This window comes from Sorex araneus, chromosome 5 (genome assembly GCF_027595985.1).
Source record: "Sorex araneus isolate mSorAra2 chromosome 5, mSorAra2.pri, whole genome shotgun sequence".
Classification (NCBI taxonomy): domain Eukaryota; kingdom Metazoa; phylum Chordata; class Mammalia; order Eulipotyphla; family Soricidae; genus Sorex; species Sorex araneus.
In genome coordinates, this window is record NC_073306.1 from 22,527,279 (window position 1) to 22,547,976 (window position 20,698).

The following is a 20,698-nucleotide window of genomic DNA, read 5'->3' on the forward strand; positions in this document are numbered from 1 at the left end:
TGAGACCTGAGCTCAGAGAGGGGCACGGGGAGTGCTGTGTCACACAGTGCTGAGAGAGAGACACACACAATGCGTCTGTCTCCAGGAGGGGGTCCAGGAAATGGAAGTGTGCAGAGCAGGGTCCGCCAAGAGCAGCTGAGGATACCCAGGTGGGAAATGGGGAGCACATGCCCTAGAGGAAGAGAAGGGAAGGGGATCAGACTCTGGTGTACTTGCAGGCTTGCCCTGGCAGAACTCTGAGTCTAAGTGACTGAGTCAGAGAATATCAGGAGAGAGCGGGGCAGAGATAGCGCACGGCAAGTAGTCCACCTACCTTGCATGGGCCTGGCCCAGGTTCAATCCCCAACACTGCCTGGAGTTCCCTAGCCCAGCAAGGAGTAAGCCCTGAGCACTGCCAGCTGTAGCCCAAATAAAATTAAAAAAGAAGTAGAAAATAGAACGAGAGTTCACATCAGGATGGGAGGGCATGGAGTTGAGTTCATTGTCCACAATGCAGTACTGGGGCCTTGGGGGTTAGGGACCCACCAGCTAGTTAGTGGCCAGCTATTTGTGGCAGAGGGCAGGCTAGCATCCGATTACTGGAGGGAGGGGAGGGAGGCAGGAATTTGACTCAGTTGGCCTGTATGTATAATCCGCTGGGAAGAGTGCAGAGTGATTTCCTCTGATCAGCAGACCAGAGACAGCTGACTAATGAGCTAGAAAGAAATGTTCACCAAAAGCTAATCCAAACGCTGTCCAAACCCAGAGTCCTGTGAGGGAGGATTGAGAAAGTTTAGACCCCTGTAGCCCACCTGGACAAAGAGGCAGATGAACGGTGGAAAGCTGGACTTGTGGATTCATGCAGACCTGGGTTCTGGTTTTAACTGGCCACCTGATGCGTGATCCAGGACAAATGTTGTTTAGGCTCAGCGAGTCTCAGCTTCCTTGTCTGCAAAATCAGTGGAAGAAGGACCTACTTCTCAGGGACGTGGGAAGGTTCTGTGAGCTTGTGCCGGTGGAGCGATGGGACGCCAGGGAATCTCGTGGGCACCCTGTTGTAACTCCTGCGACCTAATGGTGATTTCTCTGCTCTTCTCCCCAGCGAGTGGCATTAAACATTGAAGATGATGGACTGCCCTGAGGATGGGACCGCTCCCGCCGTGCCTCACGGAACTCAGTCCCATGCACCACAGCCCGGGACGGTCTATGCCTGGACAGGAGGGTTTCTGTCCATGGGTTTGTGCGACTGTGCGTGTGTGTGTGTGTGTGTGTGTGTGTGTGTGTGTGTGAGAGAGAGAGAGAGAGAGAGAGAGAGAGAGAGAGAGAGAGAGAGAGAGAGAGAGAGAGAGAGGGAGAGAGTATCTGTGTGTATTTTTTTTTAATTTATGTTGCGGAAAGGTAACCACAAAGTTATGATGAACTGCAAACATCCAAAGGATGTGAAAGTTTTTATATGTATAATGTTTTATACACTTTTTAACTGGTTGCACTACCCATGAAGAATCATGGACCAGCTACGGCTGGTGACTAACATGATGTACATAACCAAATGGGCCGATGGAACAGTAGCTCACTCATCATTTTAAAACTATATTTACAGAGGGCATTTGGTTGGAGGGGGGCGCTTTTTAGGTTTTGGAGTTTGGGTTTTGTTTTGTAAGATGATTATGCTTTGTGGCTATCCATCAGCATAAGTAAAGAGAAAAAAAAAACCTTCCTGTCCCTCCCCCATTTAGATTATTTATTAACATATTTCAAAAATAAGATTAGCTCTATAAATAATTTAGAGACAGGAGAGTATTTATTTTTGGTATGACTGGCCTTCCCCCACGCAGATTTGCGTGCATTTGTGTTTGTGTATGTGTGTGAGAGAGAAAAGGCAGAGAGGCATACCAACGGCTGTAGTTCAGAAACAAAAGAACAATTTCTTTTAAAAAACCACCCACAAGGGAGTTATCCACAGCCCGTCCTTTGGAAATTTGGCTCAGCAAAAGGATAACATGGTTCAGGCAAACACGGAGTGGAAGAGGCAAAACTGTCCCACCTCTGTCTGCTCCCGGAAACGGGGGGCCCAGTCAGTCAGGAGAAGCCCCCCGGTGCTCCCGAGTGCTGAGCGTCCATGTGTGACAGAGGCCAGTTCTCATGAGCTTAAGCGGGGCCAGGCCTGAACCGCAGCTACTCCTGGACTTGAAGTTGTGCCCTGTGAGAAACCTCGTCCATGTCCACCAGGACGTAGGGGGCGTCAGTGTCTCCTCCGAGGTACCCCGAGGAACACCATCCTTCTCAGCGCTCAGGGGAGACAGTTGTCACAGAGCCCCCAGTTTCCCATGAGGAACTGGCACAGACGCTCTGAGATACGCTCGGAGGAAGAGAAGGACAGTAGAATTAAGTTCTGTTACATCTCCGTTTCCCCCACTCCTACTCTCGACCACTTTCTCCAGGTGGAGAAAACACCTCACAGTCCTCTGTAGTTACCATCACGTATGCGTATACAAGAAACTGATTTTGGGCTTACGTCAGAAAAAGTGGCCAAACCTGAAGCCGTCTTTGACGGGGGGGGGGTGATGGCGTTCGCCATAGCGCATTGGGTATCTGTTCACACAGGGGTTTGGTTTACTGCTCTGTGAATAAACGGGAAAACTCTCTGCAAATGTACAGGCTTTTTTCATCGTGGACACTTTCTTTCCTCTTCCCGGGTCTTAAGGGAGGCAGGGAGAAATAAGTTCCTTTTTCTTTTCTGGGACTCTGTCATTGGAAACCACTGGAATCCTCCCATCTCAGAAGGAATTCAGTGCCACCCCCACTCGCTCCTCTGAGGGACAGTCATCCCTTTGCTCTCCTGCCATGTCACTCCCCTCAGACAGGTAGCGATCAGGCAGGAAATGGAAGTGTTTGGCTTAAGCAGGAGCAGAGGACACGTATCAACTCTGACATACCTGGAATTTGACACATTTCAGTCCTCCCTCCACACCCCCCCACACTTCCCGGTTGCCCCCCACCCTGAGCTCCCCTCCTCAGTGAAGTTTGGGTGTCTTACTGACTTGATACCCTATGAGTTTCCAGACAGACATTTAGCGGTTCTGTCATCCTATTCCTGGGACATTCCTCTGGAACGTTCTCAATGATGTCTACAAGCCTGGGGACTCCCCTTTCCGAGCCCTGTCCTCATGCATGTGTGGAGTCCCAGGGTGCTTCTTGACAAGGTAAATGCACACACCTGGATGAACCATATTTAAGGACAGAGATTGAAAAACAAGAGCCAGCTCCCATGGAGTTTAATCATCACTACTTTGAAGAATGCAAATCGGAACTGATTTGGATAAAGAAAAACATGGAAATAAACTTAAAACAAGCAACTTAAAAAAACTGTCTCCAAAGAGAATTTTCTAGGGAAGTAGTAACAATGCAAAGTTTCTAAACCTTCACTCAAATCCTGACCTTCAGAACAAATGAATGTGGTTAGGACAATTCAACCTGAGATCACCAAATAATGACGGAAAACAACTTTGTTCGAGATGTTCCCTCTCCTGAGGGAATATGCCACCCCAAAGTTTGGAAGCAGAGCTCTGGGAACCTGTGGAAAGCAAGTTGAATTTGGTGGGGGAATCCTACGTACAGGAGGGATCAGCTCCTAGTTTAGGATGCCCCTGAGCTTCACTGTGAGGTGCGATTGCATTTCTGTTATCTTTCCCCCTCTTTTCTGACATATATCTAGAGCCAGGAACATGCCATCTGGACCACAGAGCTGGAAGCAGCAAGAGCATGGCGGGCTGGCCACGGTTTATTAACATGACTACTTTTCTCTTTCAAGAAACTTCTCCCAGTCCTCTTCACGCTTTCCTCGGCCAGAAGGCTACCGTGGGCTGCCTAGACATTGTACCACACTTGCTACCTATCTTACGGCCCATCTTTCTAGTGGAGTTATAAGGGCCCTAGCAGAAATGGCCTTCCTGCTACACAGAAAACATCACTCCGGAGACCATAATTCCTTACGAAGCATACTGAGGTGACTCGTGACCTCAGGAGATCCGATTTAAATGTATGGCAATAAATTAATCCCCAGGCTCTACTCTGTGACTGCAATACATTCATTCACTGACACCCAACTGTTGGTAGCACCTAAGTGCCGGGCACTGCAGAGGTACAGGCCATCCGAGCATGTTCTGTCTTGGCAGAGCCGACAGTAGTAGCAGAGAAGGATGTATGCGGATTCAAAATAAAAAATGTGCTTTTCAGGTTGCTACTGTTAGGACGCAAGGAAAAAGAAGGGTCTTTCTACATGAGGAGAGGAGAAATGGGGTCAAGAAAGGTGATGCAGAAGTGACCTTAGCCAAGTCTTCAAAATCCATTAGGGATGTCCAGGTTGCTCCGGGCAGAGGAGACGCTGTGCTAAGACACAGGGGTGCCTGAACCAGCCTGGGGATGTTTCCAGAACTGCGTGTACTTCATCATAGCATGCAACAGGCTCAAAGGTACTTAGCAAGAAATGAGGCTGGCTGGAAAGACTGGTTCATGCGAGCACTTTATAGACACTCCCATTTAATTTCCAGTTCAGTTGAGCAGAGACTTGTTGGTCATGGTGTCCAAGACACCAAGTATCATAGAAAAGACATGGGGATAAGCTGCCAGCCTCAGGCTTCTCGGTGGCCAAAGGGAAATCATGACCACTTACCACCTACCTGAGTAGCAGCTTAACCAATTGATAAAAAGTAACACAAGGTGCTCGGGCGATGGGGAGTCACAGAAACATTCTACATGGTCAAGAGCCTCCAATTTCCTCCACTGTGAGAGAGAAAGCTGGACATGTGAAACACGTGGGGTCTAGAGATGGGACCCTGAGCACTGCCCAGTGATGCACCTGCGGGAAAGGAGAGAGTCTGGAGGAGTGTGGACCTCCCACCTCTCTCCCCGGCTCCAGAAAAACACTCATTGTTCCCAGAACAGCAATGAATTAGCAATTCAGTAATTTCCAGTCATTCCCATCAAAGCTTGAAGGTGGTGTACCAGTCTTCTCCCCCTGTAGTCTTCAGGTATTGGGGATTTTCCGGATATGGAGAATGTAGGAGGTCGAGGAATGGTAGCTTCACACTTTGGGTTCATGCAAGAAGTCAGAAAGCTCCATTCGCTCAAGCTGTGCACCATGTGCATAGTTGGCAATCGGCAGAAACCCTCTGCATTTGCAAACACTTTGTGCTAGAAAAAGTAATTTTTAAAAGTCACCAGTATGTACATATATATATTTAAAGACATGAGGTTTTGATACTTTTTTAAACAAAAACTACAAGAGAAAACAGGTACCTGTACAGACCATATGTTTTAAAATAGCATTTTGTTCTATACAAACTTGTTCATTGGAGGGTGTAGTAACTGGTTTGCAGATGCCACCGCATTGTACCCAAATGAATATTCCTTGTTTATTCCCTCTTCCCCAGACCCCAAAATGATCATATTTGATGCATCAGGGCATGTTAGGTCCCACAAATCGTTTCTGCTCTTTGTCTTGTCTGAGTTCCGTTAACTTCTGTCCTCTGCCCTTTGCAGCCTGGCTTTCTTTCCGGAAGCAGAGGGACAGAGGGAGGTATGCTGCATCTCACTAACGGTACTGACATCATCATCTTGGTGAACTGAAAACCAAATGTGGACATTTGTAAAATCTGCACTGTTTCTAGAGAGAGATTACATTCATTTTTTTAAATCTGAAAGTACTGTTTCCGTGTGATAATTTCTTGATGGGAAAGTAAATGATCATTGGCGGAGTCCCTAATGTTTACCAGATAGTTTTTATTGGTGGCGGGGGTGGGGGGAATGTCTCCCAAGCAGTGCTCAGGAGGTCCAACCCACCCTCCACAAGACAATCTTGCCCAACTGGGTTCAGTGGTTCAACCTAAGGACCTGAAGGATTACCTAGGAGACTTTTGTGAGGGGTCTCAGGGTGGCACCCACCAACTCTGGCAATGCTCACGGGACCAGGGATTGAACCAGAGTTAGCTGTATGCAAGACAAGCGCTTTAACCCTTGTGCTATTCTATTTCTCAATTCGTTTCATTCTTTACATCACAATCTTCACCTCTCTGAGATAGATACTACCAATATTATTCTTCTCATTTTATACATAAAGAAATGGATGAAGTAAATGTTCAGAGTCACACAGGTATGTCTAAATATCTAGTGCCCCCAAAGCACATAGAATCTAGATTTTCTTTCTCTTCCTTCTCATAGGGATAACTGTTGTCCTTAGCCAAGGAAGAATTCCTGTGAGATACTTGTAGGCAGAATATTACTGCTTACAAGTATCTTCCAGGAACTCTCTCCTTTTTTAAAAATACTCTTACTTAGGCTTACGTTATGAGAGTCCATCTCAAATCCACCAATTTTTTTTTGGTCTCTGTTGCCATTACCTGTGTATAAGTCACCAACATCTTGGATTACCACTGAGATTAGCAACTATGCATCCAAATTTCAAACTTTCGAGTTTTCAATTTTCCAACCTATCTATAGCAGCCAGGGTGATCTTTCTAGAAAGCAGTAAGTTTGCACCTTTGTTTACCTTGCAAATCCAGCACTCTGGGGCCCAGGACACATCTTGAAGGGTTGGAGTAGAAGCATGCAGGAGCCCACGTTTAATCCTTAGCAAGGCACTCCATCTCCTCTAAAACAAAAACAGGGCCTTTGGGTTTTAGCCCAAACTCCTTAATATAGCCCGCACTTCTGTTTTTTTTTTCTTTTTGGGTCACACCTGGCTCTGCACAGGGGTTCCTCCTGGCTCTGCACTCAGGAATTATCCCTGGCGGTGCTCAGGGGACCATATGGGATGCTGGGAATCGAACTCAGGTCAGCCGCGTGCAAGGCAAACGCCCTATCCGCTGTGCTATCACTCCAGCCCCTCCGCACTTCTGTATTACCCACCCGTTGATACCGTTTGCCAGTTACATAAACTTCATATTGTCCTCATTAAAAATAACATATATGAACTTATATACGAACTTATATACATAAAATAACATATATATGTTTCTATATACTGACTCTAATCACCACCTCCACATTCTTTGAAGGACACAAAAAAACAGCACAAGTCACCTGCGTTCTTGAAATGCAACAATGTTGCTATTTACTGAAGCCCAGGACCTAACCACTATTAGGAGCTCAACGCCTAAGATTCCTTTCTTCTTGCCCAATTTCCTTACCAGCCCATAGGAGAAAAGGCGTAAGGGAAGCCCCGCCCCGCCCAGGAGAGGCCGCGCCCCCATCAGGGAGGCCCCGCCCCGCCCCCAGGACTGACCCCGCCCCCAGCTGGAAAGGCCGCGCCGGCTTTGAGCTGGGCGGGGTATCCTTGATCCGGGCGGAAGAGGCGGGACCTGCCGTCACGGGAAGCGGCGCTGGCTTGACGTCATCTCCGCGCGCCGCCGTGCCTTCAGTGTCTGGCGCGTACCGGGTCGCTGCTGGTGACTTACAAGCTCGCGCTCTGTTGTCTTTTGCTAGCCATGGAGAGTGATTTTTATCTGCGGTACTACGTGGGTCACAAGGGAAAATTCGGTCACGAATTCCTGGAATTTGAGTTCCGGCCAGACGGTAAGAGCGACCACGTCTCGCAGGGGCGCGGGGGTCCGAGTGTGCGGATACCGGAGCAGGAAGGGGCCACCTGTGCGCATCTGATCTCCGAGAAGCGCCCCGGTGCTTCCGTCCCCGGGCTGGGACTTTAGGCATGTCTTTCAGCGGACTGCTTGCCTTCGACGTTCACTTTGTTACCAGGTTGGGTTCCACGATCAGGAATACATGAGATTATAGACAGGCGACCTCTCTCGTGAAATTTATATTTAACTGGCAGGAGAGTAAACCAGAGGATTTCAGATGTTGGTGAATGATCAGGAAGAAGTGATGGGATATTTGCTGTTGAGCTGCTTTTAGAGAAAGTGGCCTTTGGGGGAGCTCGAAGACGGGATATTCGAACAGCGATCAGATGGGGTTCTTTTGTTACTTTTTTTTTTCCGGGGGTGGGGGCACACGCGGCATGGTTAGGGCTTACTCCTGGCTCTGTGCTCAGGGACTAGTCCTGGCGGGGGACTATGGTTATGGGATGCCAGGGATCAAACCAGGGCCGGCTGCTTGCAAAGCAAGCACCCTACCCGCTATACTATCTCTCCCTCCCCTAAGATGGGATTTTGGTTGATGCAGAGCTACGTTGTGAAGCTCAAGAGGAAGAACATAATCAGAATCTGGATTTTACTCTTTAAGTGCAACAGGAAGCAGCTGGGAAAGATGTGGTGTGTTCTTGATTCCCTCCTCTCCCAAAATCTGGGGAGATACCCAGGTGTTCTGCGTGCAGGGCATGCGTTTTACCACTGATTCGCGTTTCTGGCTTTGAAAAAACATTTTAATTATTATGTGCAGAGTGGACAAGAGTGGAAGAAATGGGTGCTATTCAGTAGATAGAATTATCAAAGAGTTGTTGGTTGAGGTAGGGTGATAGTGAAAATCCTCTCATTTTCAGGCGAGGATTTAAAATAATCTTGGGGGGTGGTGCCACACCTTATGGTGTTCAGGGCTTACTCTTGACTCTGCCCTCAAAGATCGCCTGGGGGACCATATTGGGTCCTGGGGATTGAACCCAGGTTGAGTGCGTGCAAGGAGGCCACCTACCCTTGTACTTCTCTCCCCAGATTTAAGATATGTGCAGGCAGAGGCTCTTGGAATCTGTTCATTTGGCTCTTTTTTCATGTGTGCCTCAGTTCTACAAGGAAAAATCATCTGTTTCCTTTTTTCCCCCATATCAGGCAATGCTCAGGGGTTACTTCTGGCTCTGCATTCAGGAATTACTCCTGGCAGTGCTCAAGGGACCACATGGGATGGCAGGGGTTGAATCCAGGTTAGCTGCGTGTAAGTGCTGTACTATTACTTCAGCATCCCCTCCCTTTTTTTTTTCCTGTTATTTTGATTTTTTTTTTTTTTAAGTGCCAGGGTCTCAAACATGAAGGGCAAATGTTCTGCTCAGCATTACATCTTACCATCTCAGCAGTGGATCAGGATTTGTTTCACTTGATCAGCATTTTATAGTTTTCAGAATGCTTTCATAAGTCATTTGCACATCGGGAGACTGCCAGTAAGTTATCGCGATGACTATTCCTCTTTCCAGCTGAACTCTTTAGACTGCAGAGATTTGGTTTGCCAGAATACAAAATATACCTGCCTGTGTTCTTTCACCAAACCTGAAGTGCATTGTGCAAGAACTGGAGTTCAGTGTCACCTATACTATTGGCTATTGGGGCTATGAAGCAATAATCTAAAGCAAAGAACTACATGTGGTGTAAATAGTTTGAAAGGAAAGTTGGGTATTTTGGTGACAGTGTCAATCTTGGTGGAGTAATGATGTTATGTACATACATATTTATTGGAGATTGAATTTGGTTTTTGTCCTTTGCAGGGAAATTGAGATATGCCAACAACAGCAATTACAAAAACGATGTCATGATCCGGAAAGAGGTAATGAGCCTTCCAAAAGCCACAGACACATTACAGTCGAACCTGTATTGTTTTGGTTCTTTCTGGGAATCATAGAAAATAAAATATAGGCATGTGGAGGCATACATCATCGTGCAAAGTTTTTCTCAAGTCCCTGTGTAGTTGATTTCTTTCTTTCACAATGCTGAGTCAATTTCTGATACTCACTTGTAGTCTCCCAGATTATAGTGTGAACCCTGAGTCTTCTACTTTGGGTGAATTCCCTGATTTGACCTTGAGAAACTGGTTTCTTCATCCTCACATAACTGAAAGAACCAAACCTATGCCCCTTCCCTGCTCCCAAGTCTGTTGTAAAGCAAAATTATACAAAGTGTCTGGTACATAGCACTACCACGAACTGTTTAGTTTGCATTTGAACAGAGAGAGACTGTGGGGAAGCAGTTAATAGCACTGAATGCATGTTAGGTGCCAGGCATAGCACCAGCTACTTCCCATGAACGAGCTGATTTAACACGAACCCTGTGATGGGTGGTGGTGTGTGCCCTCTATGACGATGAAGGTCTCCATATTAGGGAGTGAGGGAGGCCTAAAAGTGACCCCACTGGGAAGAGAGAATAGGAGAATTCATAAATGCACGTGCTTCTCTTGGGCGTGATTTCTGCCACAGTACTGAAACTTTGTCAAAGCCCTCTCCACTTTTAACCACTTTGTCACGTGTAGAAATGTAACTGTCTCTGTATGATTACCCTCTCGTGTCAGCATCCTCCCTCACGTATTTTCCTATGTGAATTAGCATGAACATGTATTTTATATTATTTGGGGGGTGGGAGGTTGAAGGGCACACACCTGCGAGTTCTTGTGCCCAACCCTTGGGCGTTGCTGCTGTGGTACTCCTGGGACCGTGCAGCACCGGGGGTTGTGCCCAGGCCTCCCGAGTGCGGTGTGCTCAGCCCTTTGAGCTGGCTCTCCAGCCCTCTCAAAACTGTATTTTGAAAGACCTGTCTCTGTTCTAAAGAAGCATGTCATCTACTCGGGAAACCCTGGGGCTGCAGAGCTTTTGTGTTGCGTTTGCTTGGAATTGAGTGTGAAGGCAGGGAGCTAAATGGTCCCGAGACAGCTGGTTGGGGAGGCGGGGGCGGGGGGTGTCTCACTGGACGCCTCTGACCCTGCCCTCTCTCCAGCACGCGGAGTTCAAGCTTGAAAGGTCTCCCTCTCGGTGCCCAGAAGGCCAGTTAGATGCGTTCAGAAGTGGTCGTTTAAACTCTCATTCTCTCTGGAGTCAGATCACGTATAGGGATTCCCCTTAATTTCCGTTTTCGAACCTGCTTCCAGGCTTACGTACATAAAAGTGTAATGGAGGAACTGAAGAGAATCATCGATGACAGTGAAATTACCAAGGAGGATGATGCGCTGTGGCCACCTCCTGACCGCGTGGGCCGACAGGTGAGTGTCAGGGGCTGTCAGGAGCGGCATGGCACAGGTCAGATGAGGTTCCCTCCGGTGTGGGATGCCTGTGATTTTGAGTGCCGACTGCACTGAGCCCTGAGCTGATGCCCACTCCCTCCTAGAGATCCTACACCTGCTGAGAGGCTGCTGGACCAGAGCTTTGTGGGGCTGCAGAGATGACAGGTGTTTCAGTAATGGAAGGGAGGAAACGCTGGTCTGCAGAACAGATCGTGCATAAATTTCCCACGGGAGAGGCCTTGATTAAAAGAACATAAAAATACGTATCCTGGGGCTAGAGTGATAGTACTGCGGCTAGGGCATTTGCCTGGCATGCGGCCAACCTGGCTTCGATTCTGTGACATCCTGTGTGGTCCCCCAAGCCAGCCAGGACTGATTCCTGGCTGTAGAACCAAGACTAACCCCTAGGTACCACCAGATGTGGCCCCACCCCCACGAGTGTCTTTTTATGGAGTGGAGACTCAATATATGAGTTTTCTTTCATGTAATTTGATATATTTATTCCATTTCAAACCAGAGTCACAGTAGGGATTTTCCTAGAACGTGCAGAGAATTGAATTTGTGGATGATTGAAGGGGCAGGAATAACCAAGGTGATTGTAAAATTGTTTCAGAAAGTGGTAGACATTTGTGCTGTGTACTGCCTCAGGAATTGTCACGTAGGCCCATGAACAGAATAGAAGCTCCAAGAACAAACCGAGTTGTAAAGGAGGAACAGGCTCTCCTCCCCCCGAGGTTTCTGCCCTCTGAGTCCCCTTACTGCTCACACTGCACGTTTCCCTGCTGGCCACCAAGTGGGGAGCCTTTCCCCAGAGCAAGCAGATCTTGGTGCACCAGCTGGGCCTCTAGGATCTCACTGCGTTCTGACTCTTCAAAGAAAGCATTTGTCTGTAATTGGACGTGTGAGCCTTGGCAGGTGTTCTACCCTTCTTTGCAGTTGGTGAAAACTGGCTGAATGTCGTGTTTTTCGTTTGTTTCCAGGAACTTGAGATTGTCATTGGAGACGAACACATCTCTTTTACAACATCAAAAATTGGTTCTCTTATTGATGTCAATCAGTCCAAGTAAGTGTCCTTGGTATTTTCATGTGTCTCTTTTGGAACAGATTGAAATGAAACTCTTTGCCGTCATGGTAAGAGCTGATGTGTATGGAAGATGGAGGGTCCCCCTTCGACCCCTCATTAGAAGGGGATACCATATAATATTGGAGATTTGCCTCGGTTGCTTTTGTTGTTTTAGTCCACCATTACTAACAGGAGCTTCTCAAGCACTGAGGATGTGACTCAGCGGTAGAGCACATGCTTCACCTGTGGAGGCTGCGTCTTGGCTCCTGGGAATGTGAACTAGAGGGTGAGGGAGAGAGTCTCTTAGTGGGGGGCTTTCTCACCTGTGAACTTAAAAGTCCTGTTGTCTAAACAACCAGCATTATCCTTCAGGGGACACTTTGCCAAGTCCTACTGTGATCAAAATTGACTTGAGATTATTTAGATTATAAATTTGGGGTTTCATGGCAATAGAAAAGCTGAGGGGCCAGAAAGATAGTACAATGGGTAGAGCATGCAGCTGACCTGCGTTTGATCCCTGGCACCCCATATGGTCCCCCAAGCCTGCCAGGAGTGATTTCTGAGTGTAGAGCCAGTTAATAAGCCCTGAGCACTGCTGGGTACTTCCCCCACGCCTCACCACCACACACATACACCCAAAAAGGAAAAGCTGGGACATAGTAAAGTTGAGACGTCAAATTGTCACAAAATGCCCTTGGAATTTGGCAGCCTCTTTGGCTCTGGTGTTTTCAGGACTGGGGGTTCGACACAGCTCACTTGGGCACACGTGCACCATCTTCCTTTATCTCCCTTTACCAATGATGTCAGTCCTTAGCCTCTGACACCTGCTTACTTTTTAAAAAGTCAGCTTCCTAATTCTGAAATAAATAGGTGTTTATAAAAATACATTGGAAAAGTTTTTTAAAATACAACAGCTATTTAATTTTTAAATTTTTAATAATTTAGTTATTTCAGTTCTTTTCTACTATTAGCCTTTTCTGTTTTTAAAAAATATGCTTGTATGACTATGATCTTAAAATATTCCACTTTTATACAAAGCAGATATCCTTTTCCCCTTTTTTGGCCAAGGCAAATTTTTTTCAGCATTTCAATTCCATAAATAGTTTTATACGGAAGATTTTGGTACAAAAATAATATGGGTTGTATAATTTTTCCCACAATTTTTCTGTTTTCTAAACTTACTTTCTCTTACTTTTTAGGGATCCGGAAGGCTTACGAGTATTTTATTACCTTGTTCAGGATCTGAAGTGTTTGGTCTTCAGTCTTATTGGATTGCACTTCAAGATTAAGCCAATCTAAATTGAGTATTGGTGTGGACACAGAGGGGTGGGGGTAGTTATTTTTAATTGTCATTATCAGGATATTTTTGTGTATATCAGGGCAGTATTTTTGTATAAACTATGATTATCTTTCATAAATGTGACAAAATGAAATTTTTATTGATATGAAATATGTGAGCCTCTGATTATTTCTTAAAACACTAGCTTCCTATGTGAGGTATTGCAATTAGAAATCTAATCAACTAGCAGTTATTAACTACCACTTTAAGGAAGTAAGAGAATAGAAGTACATGCTTAAAAATATGGAGAGTAGGACTGGAGCGATAGCACAGCAGGTAGGGCGTTTGCCTTGCACGTGGCCGACCCGGGTTCGATCCCCAGTATCCCATATGGTCCCCTGAGCACCGCCAGGAGTAACTCCTGAGTGCAAAGCCAGGAGTAACCCCTGTGCATCGCCGGGTGAGACCCAAAAAGCAAAAGCAAAAAAAAAATATGGAGAGTAGCATGATAGGTAATGCACTTGCCTTGCACACACCCAGCCCCGACCCCGCTTCAGTCTCTGGCATTACATATGGTCCCTTGAGCTCATAGGAATGATCCCTGAGCACCAGGGTGTGACCCAAAATAGAAAGACCACAATGGAAATTCAATCAGCTATATCTAGAGGATAAAACATAATAGGAACCAATAAAGTTTTGGGGGATTTTTGAGGACCTCCCAATTGGAGCTCAGGAGGCCCTGGGCACCCTGCAGTGCGGGGCCCCTTGAGTCTGCACCCCCTATACTTGGGAGATTCCGTGCTCAGAGAACCTTGGGGTGCTGAGAAGAGAACCTGGCAGGGCACGTTCTAGGTTTGTATTCTAACCCACTCGACTACCTCAGCCCCAGAAATCTGGATTTAAAACAATCCGTGGGCACTGAATCATGAGTTTAAAGAAAAGCAGAATTGACATTAAGGAAATTTGAACACTGGATATTTGAGGACAGTGGTGTGAAATGGATGGTATTGTATTCTTTTTCCATTTCCTTTCCAGTTTTTAATTCAGGTATTACTGTAGCACTGTTGTCCTGTTGCTCATCGATTTGCTTGAGCGGGCACCAGTAACGTCTCCATTGTGAGACTTGTTACTGTTTTTGGCATGTAAAATACCCCACGGGTAGCTTGCCAGGCTCTGCTGTGTGGGCAGGATACTCTCTAGCTTGCCGGGCTCTCGGAGAGGGACGGAGGAATTGAATCCGGGTTGGCCCCATGCCAGTCAAAGGCCCTACCCACTGTGCTGTTGCTCCAGTCCAGTCAGGTACTACACTGAGTAAATTGAGGGTGTTTCTGAAATGATCTTATTATAGGTACAGCTGTTTCAATATGGGGTCAAATACAGCGGTGTAGTACATTACAAGGGATAGGATGCCGGGCTAAGTGTTTTTCATTAACCTATTCCATATATTTAATTTGGGCCTGAAGTCACATCTGATGGTGCTGGGTTGCTGGTACTCAAAGATCGGTGGGGAGGGGGTGCCCTGCAAGCTCAAGCCCGTTGTGCAATTCCTCTGCTCAGTGACCCATTTAAAATCCAGGATTTTAAGACAAGTCAGAATGTGAAGTTGTAAAGAACTGAGCCTCCCAGATAGTCTGGGAGACCTGCAGGGGGAACTTGGGGGTTTCTAAACCGCCCATCTTCAGTGAGGTAACCGGCAGGTGCAACAGACTGGGGCGCTTGAAGGAGCTGGGGCCCCTGCCTGTCACGGACTGAGGGCTGATGAGGCTCTGCTTGGGACCCGCCTGTGTCCCCGTCTCCCCACCCCCACCCCCGCAAGGCTCCTGCCTCTGGGGCGGAATTCGCCGCCCATATGCGGGCTCTCCGCCTAAAGAAAAAGGGACTCGGGCAGCAAGCGAGTCGGGGTAATGCAGACGTGTAATGTGGTCACTCGAAGTCCAGCTGACTGCGCGGGTCCCTGAAGGGTCTGGGGTCGCAGCCCCAAGCGGTCTCCAGCTGTGGGACCGAAACCCCGCGGGAGCCAGCGGGAGCAGCTGGACTCGGGGTAGCGTGGAGACAAGACGTTTGCACACAAGGGCGTCGGGCCCTGACACAGCGGCGCGGGCCGTGGACGAGAGGGGGGGGACGTGATCGTTGAGAGAGGCAGAAGCTCGCGGGGAGGGGGCGAGGAGAGGTTCCCACGCCCGGCGGCGGCGGCGGCGGCAGGCCCCGCCCCGCGAGCGCCGCCCCGCCCCCTCCGCGTTCACGACGGGCCGGAAAGCAGCGCGGTGGCGGCGCGGGGCGGAGCCGGGCCAGCATGGGGGTGAGGCGCGCGGCGGCGGGAGCGGGGGGCGTGCGGGCGGGCAGGCGGCGCGCGCGGCCTGGCGCCGGCGGGGCGGGGGTGTGCCCGCGCGGCCCCTGCAGCCCCTCTTGCCGGCCCTTCCCTCGTAGAAGATCGCGCTGCAGCTCAAGGCCACGCTGGAGAACGTGACCAACCTCCGGCCGGTGGGCGAGGACTTCCGCTGGTTCCTGAAGGTGCGGCGGGGCCCGGGGGCCACCGGCCGGCCCGCAAGGGCCTGGGGTCCCGCCCCCCCTCCGTGCTTGCCTTCTCCCCTGCTGGCCGACCCTTCCCTGCAGCCCCCCGGGGTCACCTGTGCCGTGGCCCACGAGCCGCCCAGCTGAGCCGCCCCGGAGGGGTTCGGCCCGTTTCCTCGGGACAGTCGCCCGGGAGCCCCCGGGGGAGGGGGCTGGACAGGTCCCTCCCCTCATCAGGACCCCCCCCCCCACCCACACACACACACGCACCGCTGTTATTTCCTAAATACTTTAAAACGTGGTGCCGGGGCTCACTTGAGGAGTTGATGGGCTCGGGCTTCAGAGAAGTGCCCAGTCCAGCGGTGGAGACGGAGGGAGAGAACAGCTGCGGGCCGAGCACTTTTCTCTGGACCTCGAGGACTCAGAACAATCTGAATCTGCCACCTTTCGGGGAGGTGGGGGGGTTAAGAAGAGGTCTGACTTGAAAGTCCAGCCCCTGTGCCGCGTGGACAGTGAGCCCCAGGGCAGACTGGGGAAGGGGCAGGCGAGGTGCCAACCATCATTCACAGCCCCAGGCAGGCGCCCTACAGCATCGAACAGGTGCTCTGCCCGTGCTCTTCTGCCCGTGCTCCTCTTCCCTTCGCAGATGAAATGTGGCAACTGCGGCGAGGTCTCCGACAAGTGGCAGTACCTTAGGCTGATGGTAACCGCTTCCCACCCCCTTCCCCACGACCTGATCCCTTCAGCTGGGTGCTGAGTGCATCCGCTGTAGCCCTCCAGCTTAATTGTTTGCTCCTTGCCAGGACAGTGTGGCCCTGAAGGGAGGCCGAGGCAGCGCCTCCATGGTCCAGAAGTGCAAGCTGTGTGCGAGGGAAAACTCCATAGGTAGGTCAGACCGGGAATGCCCAGCTCTGCCCGGCTGCCCCGCAGCTTCCTGGTGCTCATGTGAACTTGTGCGTAACCCCCACCTGAGGTGCCCAGCTTCTGCGCAGACTTCCCAGTGTCACGTCTGGGGGCAGGGGACAGAGTATGAGCCCTGGTCAACTGCCTTTTTTTGTCGTTGCAGAGATTCTGAGCAGCACCATCAAACCGTACAATGTAAGTCAGCCACCGTGGGAGCAGAGCTGAGCCGGCAGCCAGGGCACCTGAACTCTTAAGTCCTGTCTGCGGCAGAGTGGCCTGCCTGGGGCCTCCTTCACGGATTCACTCCTCCATCTGCTCTGTCCATCTGCTCTGTCCTCCTCAGTCTCCGCGCGCGCGGTGCACCTGGCAGCTCAGTCTGTCCCTGGGCACGCGCGCGCAGACACACACACACACACACACACACACACACACACACACACACACACACACACACACACACACACACCCCACATGACAGTTCTGCGCGCAGACACACACACACACACACACACACACACACACACACACACACACACACACACACACACACACACACACACACACACACACACACACACACACACACACACACACCCCCCACATGACAGTTCTGATGGTGGCCGGACCTCCCGGTGCACCTGGCAGCTCAGTCTGTCCCTGGGCAAGCACTTTCCATGTCTCCGTTTTTGGGGGCTATCCCGTCATCGTCGAAAGTGTGGGGGACAGTTGCATGGTGCGTCCCATCCTTGTTGCCATCCATGGTACTACTAGGTTGCCCGTCACAGCCTACCAGATGAATGGGGCGGGACTGTGCTTTGGGTCTGTTTAAGAAAGGTTCGGCTAGCTGATTGTATTCTTCCACTCCTTTGATATTCCTAAGAAAGTGCTGTACACCAAATTCTCTCCTTTGTCCTTTGAAGTCGAAGAAATCTCATGAGGTCTTGGCCCTCATAATCGAATGAAAGAGACAAACCAGCCAACAAAATTAACTAGGGCCACCAGAGAAATGCCTCCTCAGGGCCAGGGCTGGTGAGCAGTGATTTTGCATCGAAGGGCTGTGAGAATGAATGTGTCTCCGGTGTTGGGTTCCAGCCCACAAGTCAGCATGAATTTCTAGCTATACTGCCAGCCTGAGAAGTGTCCCTTCTGCCTGCCGTCCCCATTCAAAGGCCTGGAGCCCCCTTCCTGCATAGCAGATAATGTACAGATGGCTGCAGCTAATTCACTTGCCCATTTGGGTCATCGGGAGACACTTTGGCTTAAGGCATTCTTGTCATAGTTTTGACACTGATAATTCAGTTTTATTGAGCAAAGTCAAGTGTCTGCTGGGCACTTTATATACAATTCAGAGCCTCACAGTCACCCAGGAGCCATTTTCTGAACCCATTTAGCGGGTTTAGACACAGAGGCCAGGGGAGGCAGAGCTCTGGGGTCACATTCAGGCAGGCTAATCCCAGAAGCTAGACTACTCAGCATCCGTGTTCAGGTGTCATGGAAAGCAGGTGCTAGGGCCATCTCCTAGATGTGTGGACCCCAGGCCCTGGGCCTTCGGGGCAGTCAGACCCAGTTGGCAGTAGAGCAGGGACCAGGGAGTAATTCTTAGGGCCTCCTCCTGTCTTTCCAGGCTGAAGACAATGAGAAGTTTAAGACGATCGTGGAGTTTGAGTGCCGGGGCCTGGAGCCAGTGGATTTCCAGCCCCAGGTGAGTGTCTCCTGGGAAGTGTGTGTCCTAGGGGAGGGCCCGTGGAGGAGGCAGAAGCCGCCGCCTCCTTGCCGAGCTGGCACCAAGCTCCTGCTGGGTGTTGAGCACCAGGCCAGGCCCATCGCTTCTTGTTTCCTTGTTTAACAACAGTGATCCCAGGAACTCATGGTATCTATTCTTCAAATGAGTAAAGAACCTCTGATATTTGGGGGCTTGCAGTTAGTCAGCTCTTGAGCGACAGTTTAAACCTAGGGCAGGTCACCCCATAGCACGTGTGTGAAGTAGGCAGTGGGAGTCCACCACCCCATTTCACAGATAAGGAAACTGAGGTCCAGCAAGAGGCTGACTTGTCTGGGGTTTTTCAGAAAGTCAAGGGCCCAGGGATGCGGCTCAGCGCATGCAACAGTGTTTGAGTTCCATTCCCAACACCATCCCGTGTCACTGAGTGCTCCCACATTCCTGATGCTGTAACTGCAAAAAAAAAAGTTGAGTGTAGTGGAAGGGCTTGTCCCAGCCATCTGCCCTGGGGCCTGGGCTCTTCTCTCTGGGAACCACTTGGTTCCTGAGCCACTGCCAGGAAGCTCAACAGTTGTTCCCGCATCTCTGTCCCAGTGGTCTGATGCTGTGAGCCCAGTAGCTGGGCCTCCAGTGCCGTCTCCCCCGAGACTAACATCATCTCCTCCCTTCACTTGCAGGCTGGCTTTGCTGCCGAAGGCGTGGAATCCGGGACGGCCTTCAGTGACATTAATCTGCAGGAGAAGGTACAGGTCTGACCTGGTGGGAAGTACCCCCTGGGTGTCAGGGTCTGTGGGTGCAAACTTGACTGCATCTTTATGTGTTTTTGCTGAGATTTGGGTACTTAGGAGGCCAAAGTGCCATACTGAAAACGGGCTGTGCTAAACATAGCTTTGCTAAGCTAGACTCCGGCCTGACTTCCAGGATTGCTCACCACAAATAGAACATTTGATTCAACAACATATATTAAATAAGATGTTTCAAAACAGAACCTTGTATCAAGCAACGTTGCACATTAATGGGTTGAGGAAAACGTGACCAGTGGCCCAGCAGGGACCTAACCCTGAGTTCCCCTAAGCAGACGTGAGGGTCCATCAGCCCCATGTTTGTGGTGGCTTTGACGGAATTCCAGATTCTGCTGTTTTTCTACCTTCCTGCCCAAGATAAGGAAGTCTTGTGACATGGCCTCAGGAAGGAAGGAGAAAACGTCAGTTTTGCACAGCACGTAACCAACCAACCAGCATTCCGGAGCACTGAGCTTGTAGGTGCCAGCACAGTGCTGAGCGCCTTTCCATGCATCCCTGCCTGGTTTTCTGTCTAGTTACTCACTGTGACGTTGGTGGTCGCCCCTTTTTCAGTGGACAGAACTGAGACTCAGGGAAGAGACATGACTTGCCCCAGTCACACAGCTGGACGCACGGAGCTTCAGACCTGAGCAGTCTGGCTCTGCTCTGGGACAATGGGTCTGAGAATTTCTAGCCAGAGCCTCAGCGGGCCCTCGGTTCTGCTGCTCCCTCCACGGCGCGCGGCTAATGCCACTGTCTCTTTCACAGGACTGGACTGATTATGACGAAAAAGCTCAGGAGTCGGTGGGAATCTATGAGGTCACCCACCAGTTTGTGAAGTGCTGACCTCCACTTCCTGCACCCTTGCCTGTAAGAACTGAGAAAAGCACCTGGGGCTGGACCACTCCTCCCTCTGCCCCTGGCAGCCTTGCGCGTCCTCGGAGCCCGCATGCTAGACTGGCTCCCACAATAAAGCTTGTGGTTGTGCTGCCCCAACGTGTGGAGGTGGTCAGGGAGTCGCCACTCCTCACACAGAAGAATGCGGTGGCGTGTCTTTGGCAGCTTCCTGGCGCCTTCCTACGGAAATAAATCCTGCGCTTGATCCAGTTTGCAAAGTACGCAGGAGCACACATCTTCTGAAGCTGGCCAATTCTTGGCAGTCACCTCAGAGGGGCGGGTCTGCTGGATACAGGGCAGCCAGCCAGTGGAATGACGCTGCAGGCCCAGTAGTTGGTGCCCAGACACTGCATTACCCCTGTGGGCTCTGTCGGTTGACGTTCCCGTGTAGTTCAGGGCCAGAGAGGCCTGCAGAGATCAGTCTGGGGTGGGGGCACGGGTTGTACAGAATACCCCTGATAGTGAGGGGCTCCCCTGACTTGCTGTGCCCCACTCCCTCCCTTGGGGCGGCCACCACTCTACAGCATTGGTCTGTGCACCTGGAGCACCTCCCGATGGCCCTGCTTTGTCCCTTTGGCCATAGCTCTGCCTCGAGGCCGGGGTCTGGGGTTATAGCGCATGCTCTTGTACATCAGGAAACC

General features: G+C 50.1%; 3 protein-coding genes across 13 annotated transcripts in view; all 3 read left to right on the forward strand.

Annotated features, from left to right (window-relative positions):
* Positions 1-5,681, forward strand: part of LRP8 (LDL receptor related protein 8) — a 67,067-nt gene extending 61,386 nt beyond the window's left edge. For 8 of the 11 annotated variants that reach the window (XM_055140763.1, XM_055140767.1, XM_055140765.1 and 5 more), the window contains one exon: positions 1,082-5,681. In XM_055140763.1, coding sequence (XP_054996738.1) covers positions 1,082-1,120 — 39 coding nt within the window. In that variant the 3' untranslated portion in view covers positions 1,121-5,681. The remainder of the gene's footprint in view (positions 1-1,081) is intronic. The other 3 variants (XM_055140773.1, XM_055140772.1, XM_055140774.1) reach the window with 1 other exon arrangement.
* A 1,655-nt stretch (positions 5,682-7,336) lies between these two features.
* MAGOH (mago homolog, exon junction complex subunit) lies at positions 7,337-13,409 on the forward strand. Its single transcript, XM_004607118.2, has 5 exons — positions 7,337-7,551; positions 9,401-9,459; positions 10,771-10,881; positions 11,883-11,965; positions 13,165-13,409. Exons 1-5 carry the CDS (start codon positions 7,464-7,466, stop codon positions 13,262-13,264), a joined length of 441 nt encoding a protein of 146 aa, XP_004607175.1. The 5' UTR covers positions 7,337-7,463; the 3' UTR covers positions 13,265-13,409.
* Positions 13,410-15,471: 2,062 nt separating this feature from the next.
* On the forward strand, positions 15,472-20,152 carry CZIB (CXXC motif containing zinc binding protein). The gene is made up of 8 exons (XM_055139253.1): positions 15,472-15,543; positions 15,672-15,755; positions 16,402-16,458; positions 16,559-16,640; positions 16,822-16,853; positions 18,283-18,360; positions 19,056-19,121; positions 19,929-20,152. The coding sequence occupies exons 1-8, from the start codon at positions 15,538-15,540 to the stop codon at positions 20,004-20,006; spliced, it is 483 nt and encodes a 160-aa protein (XP_054995228.1). The 5' UTR covers positions 15,472-15,537; the 3' UTR covers positions 20,007-20,152.
* The last annotated feature ends 546 nt before the right edge of the window (positions 20,153-20,698 follow it).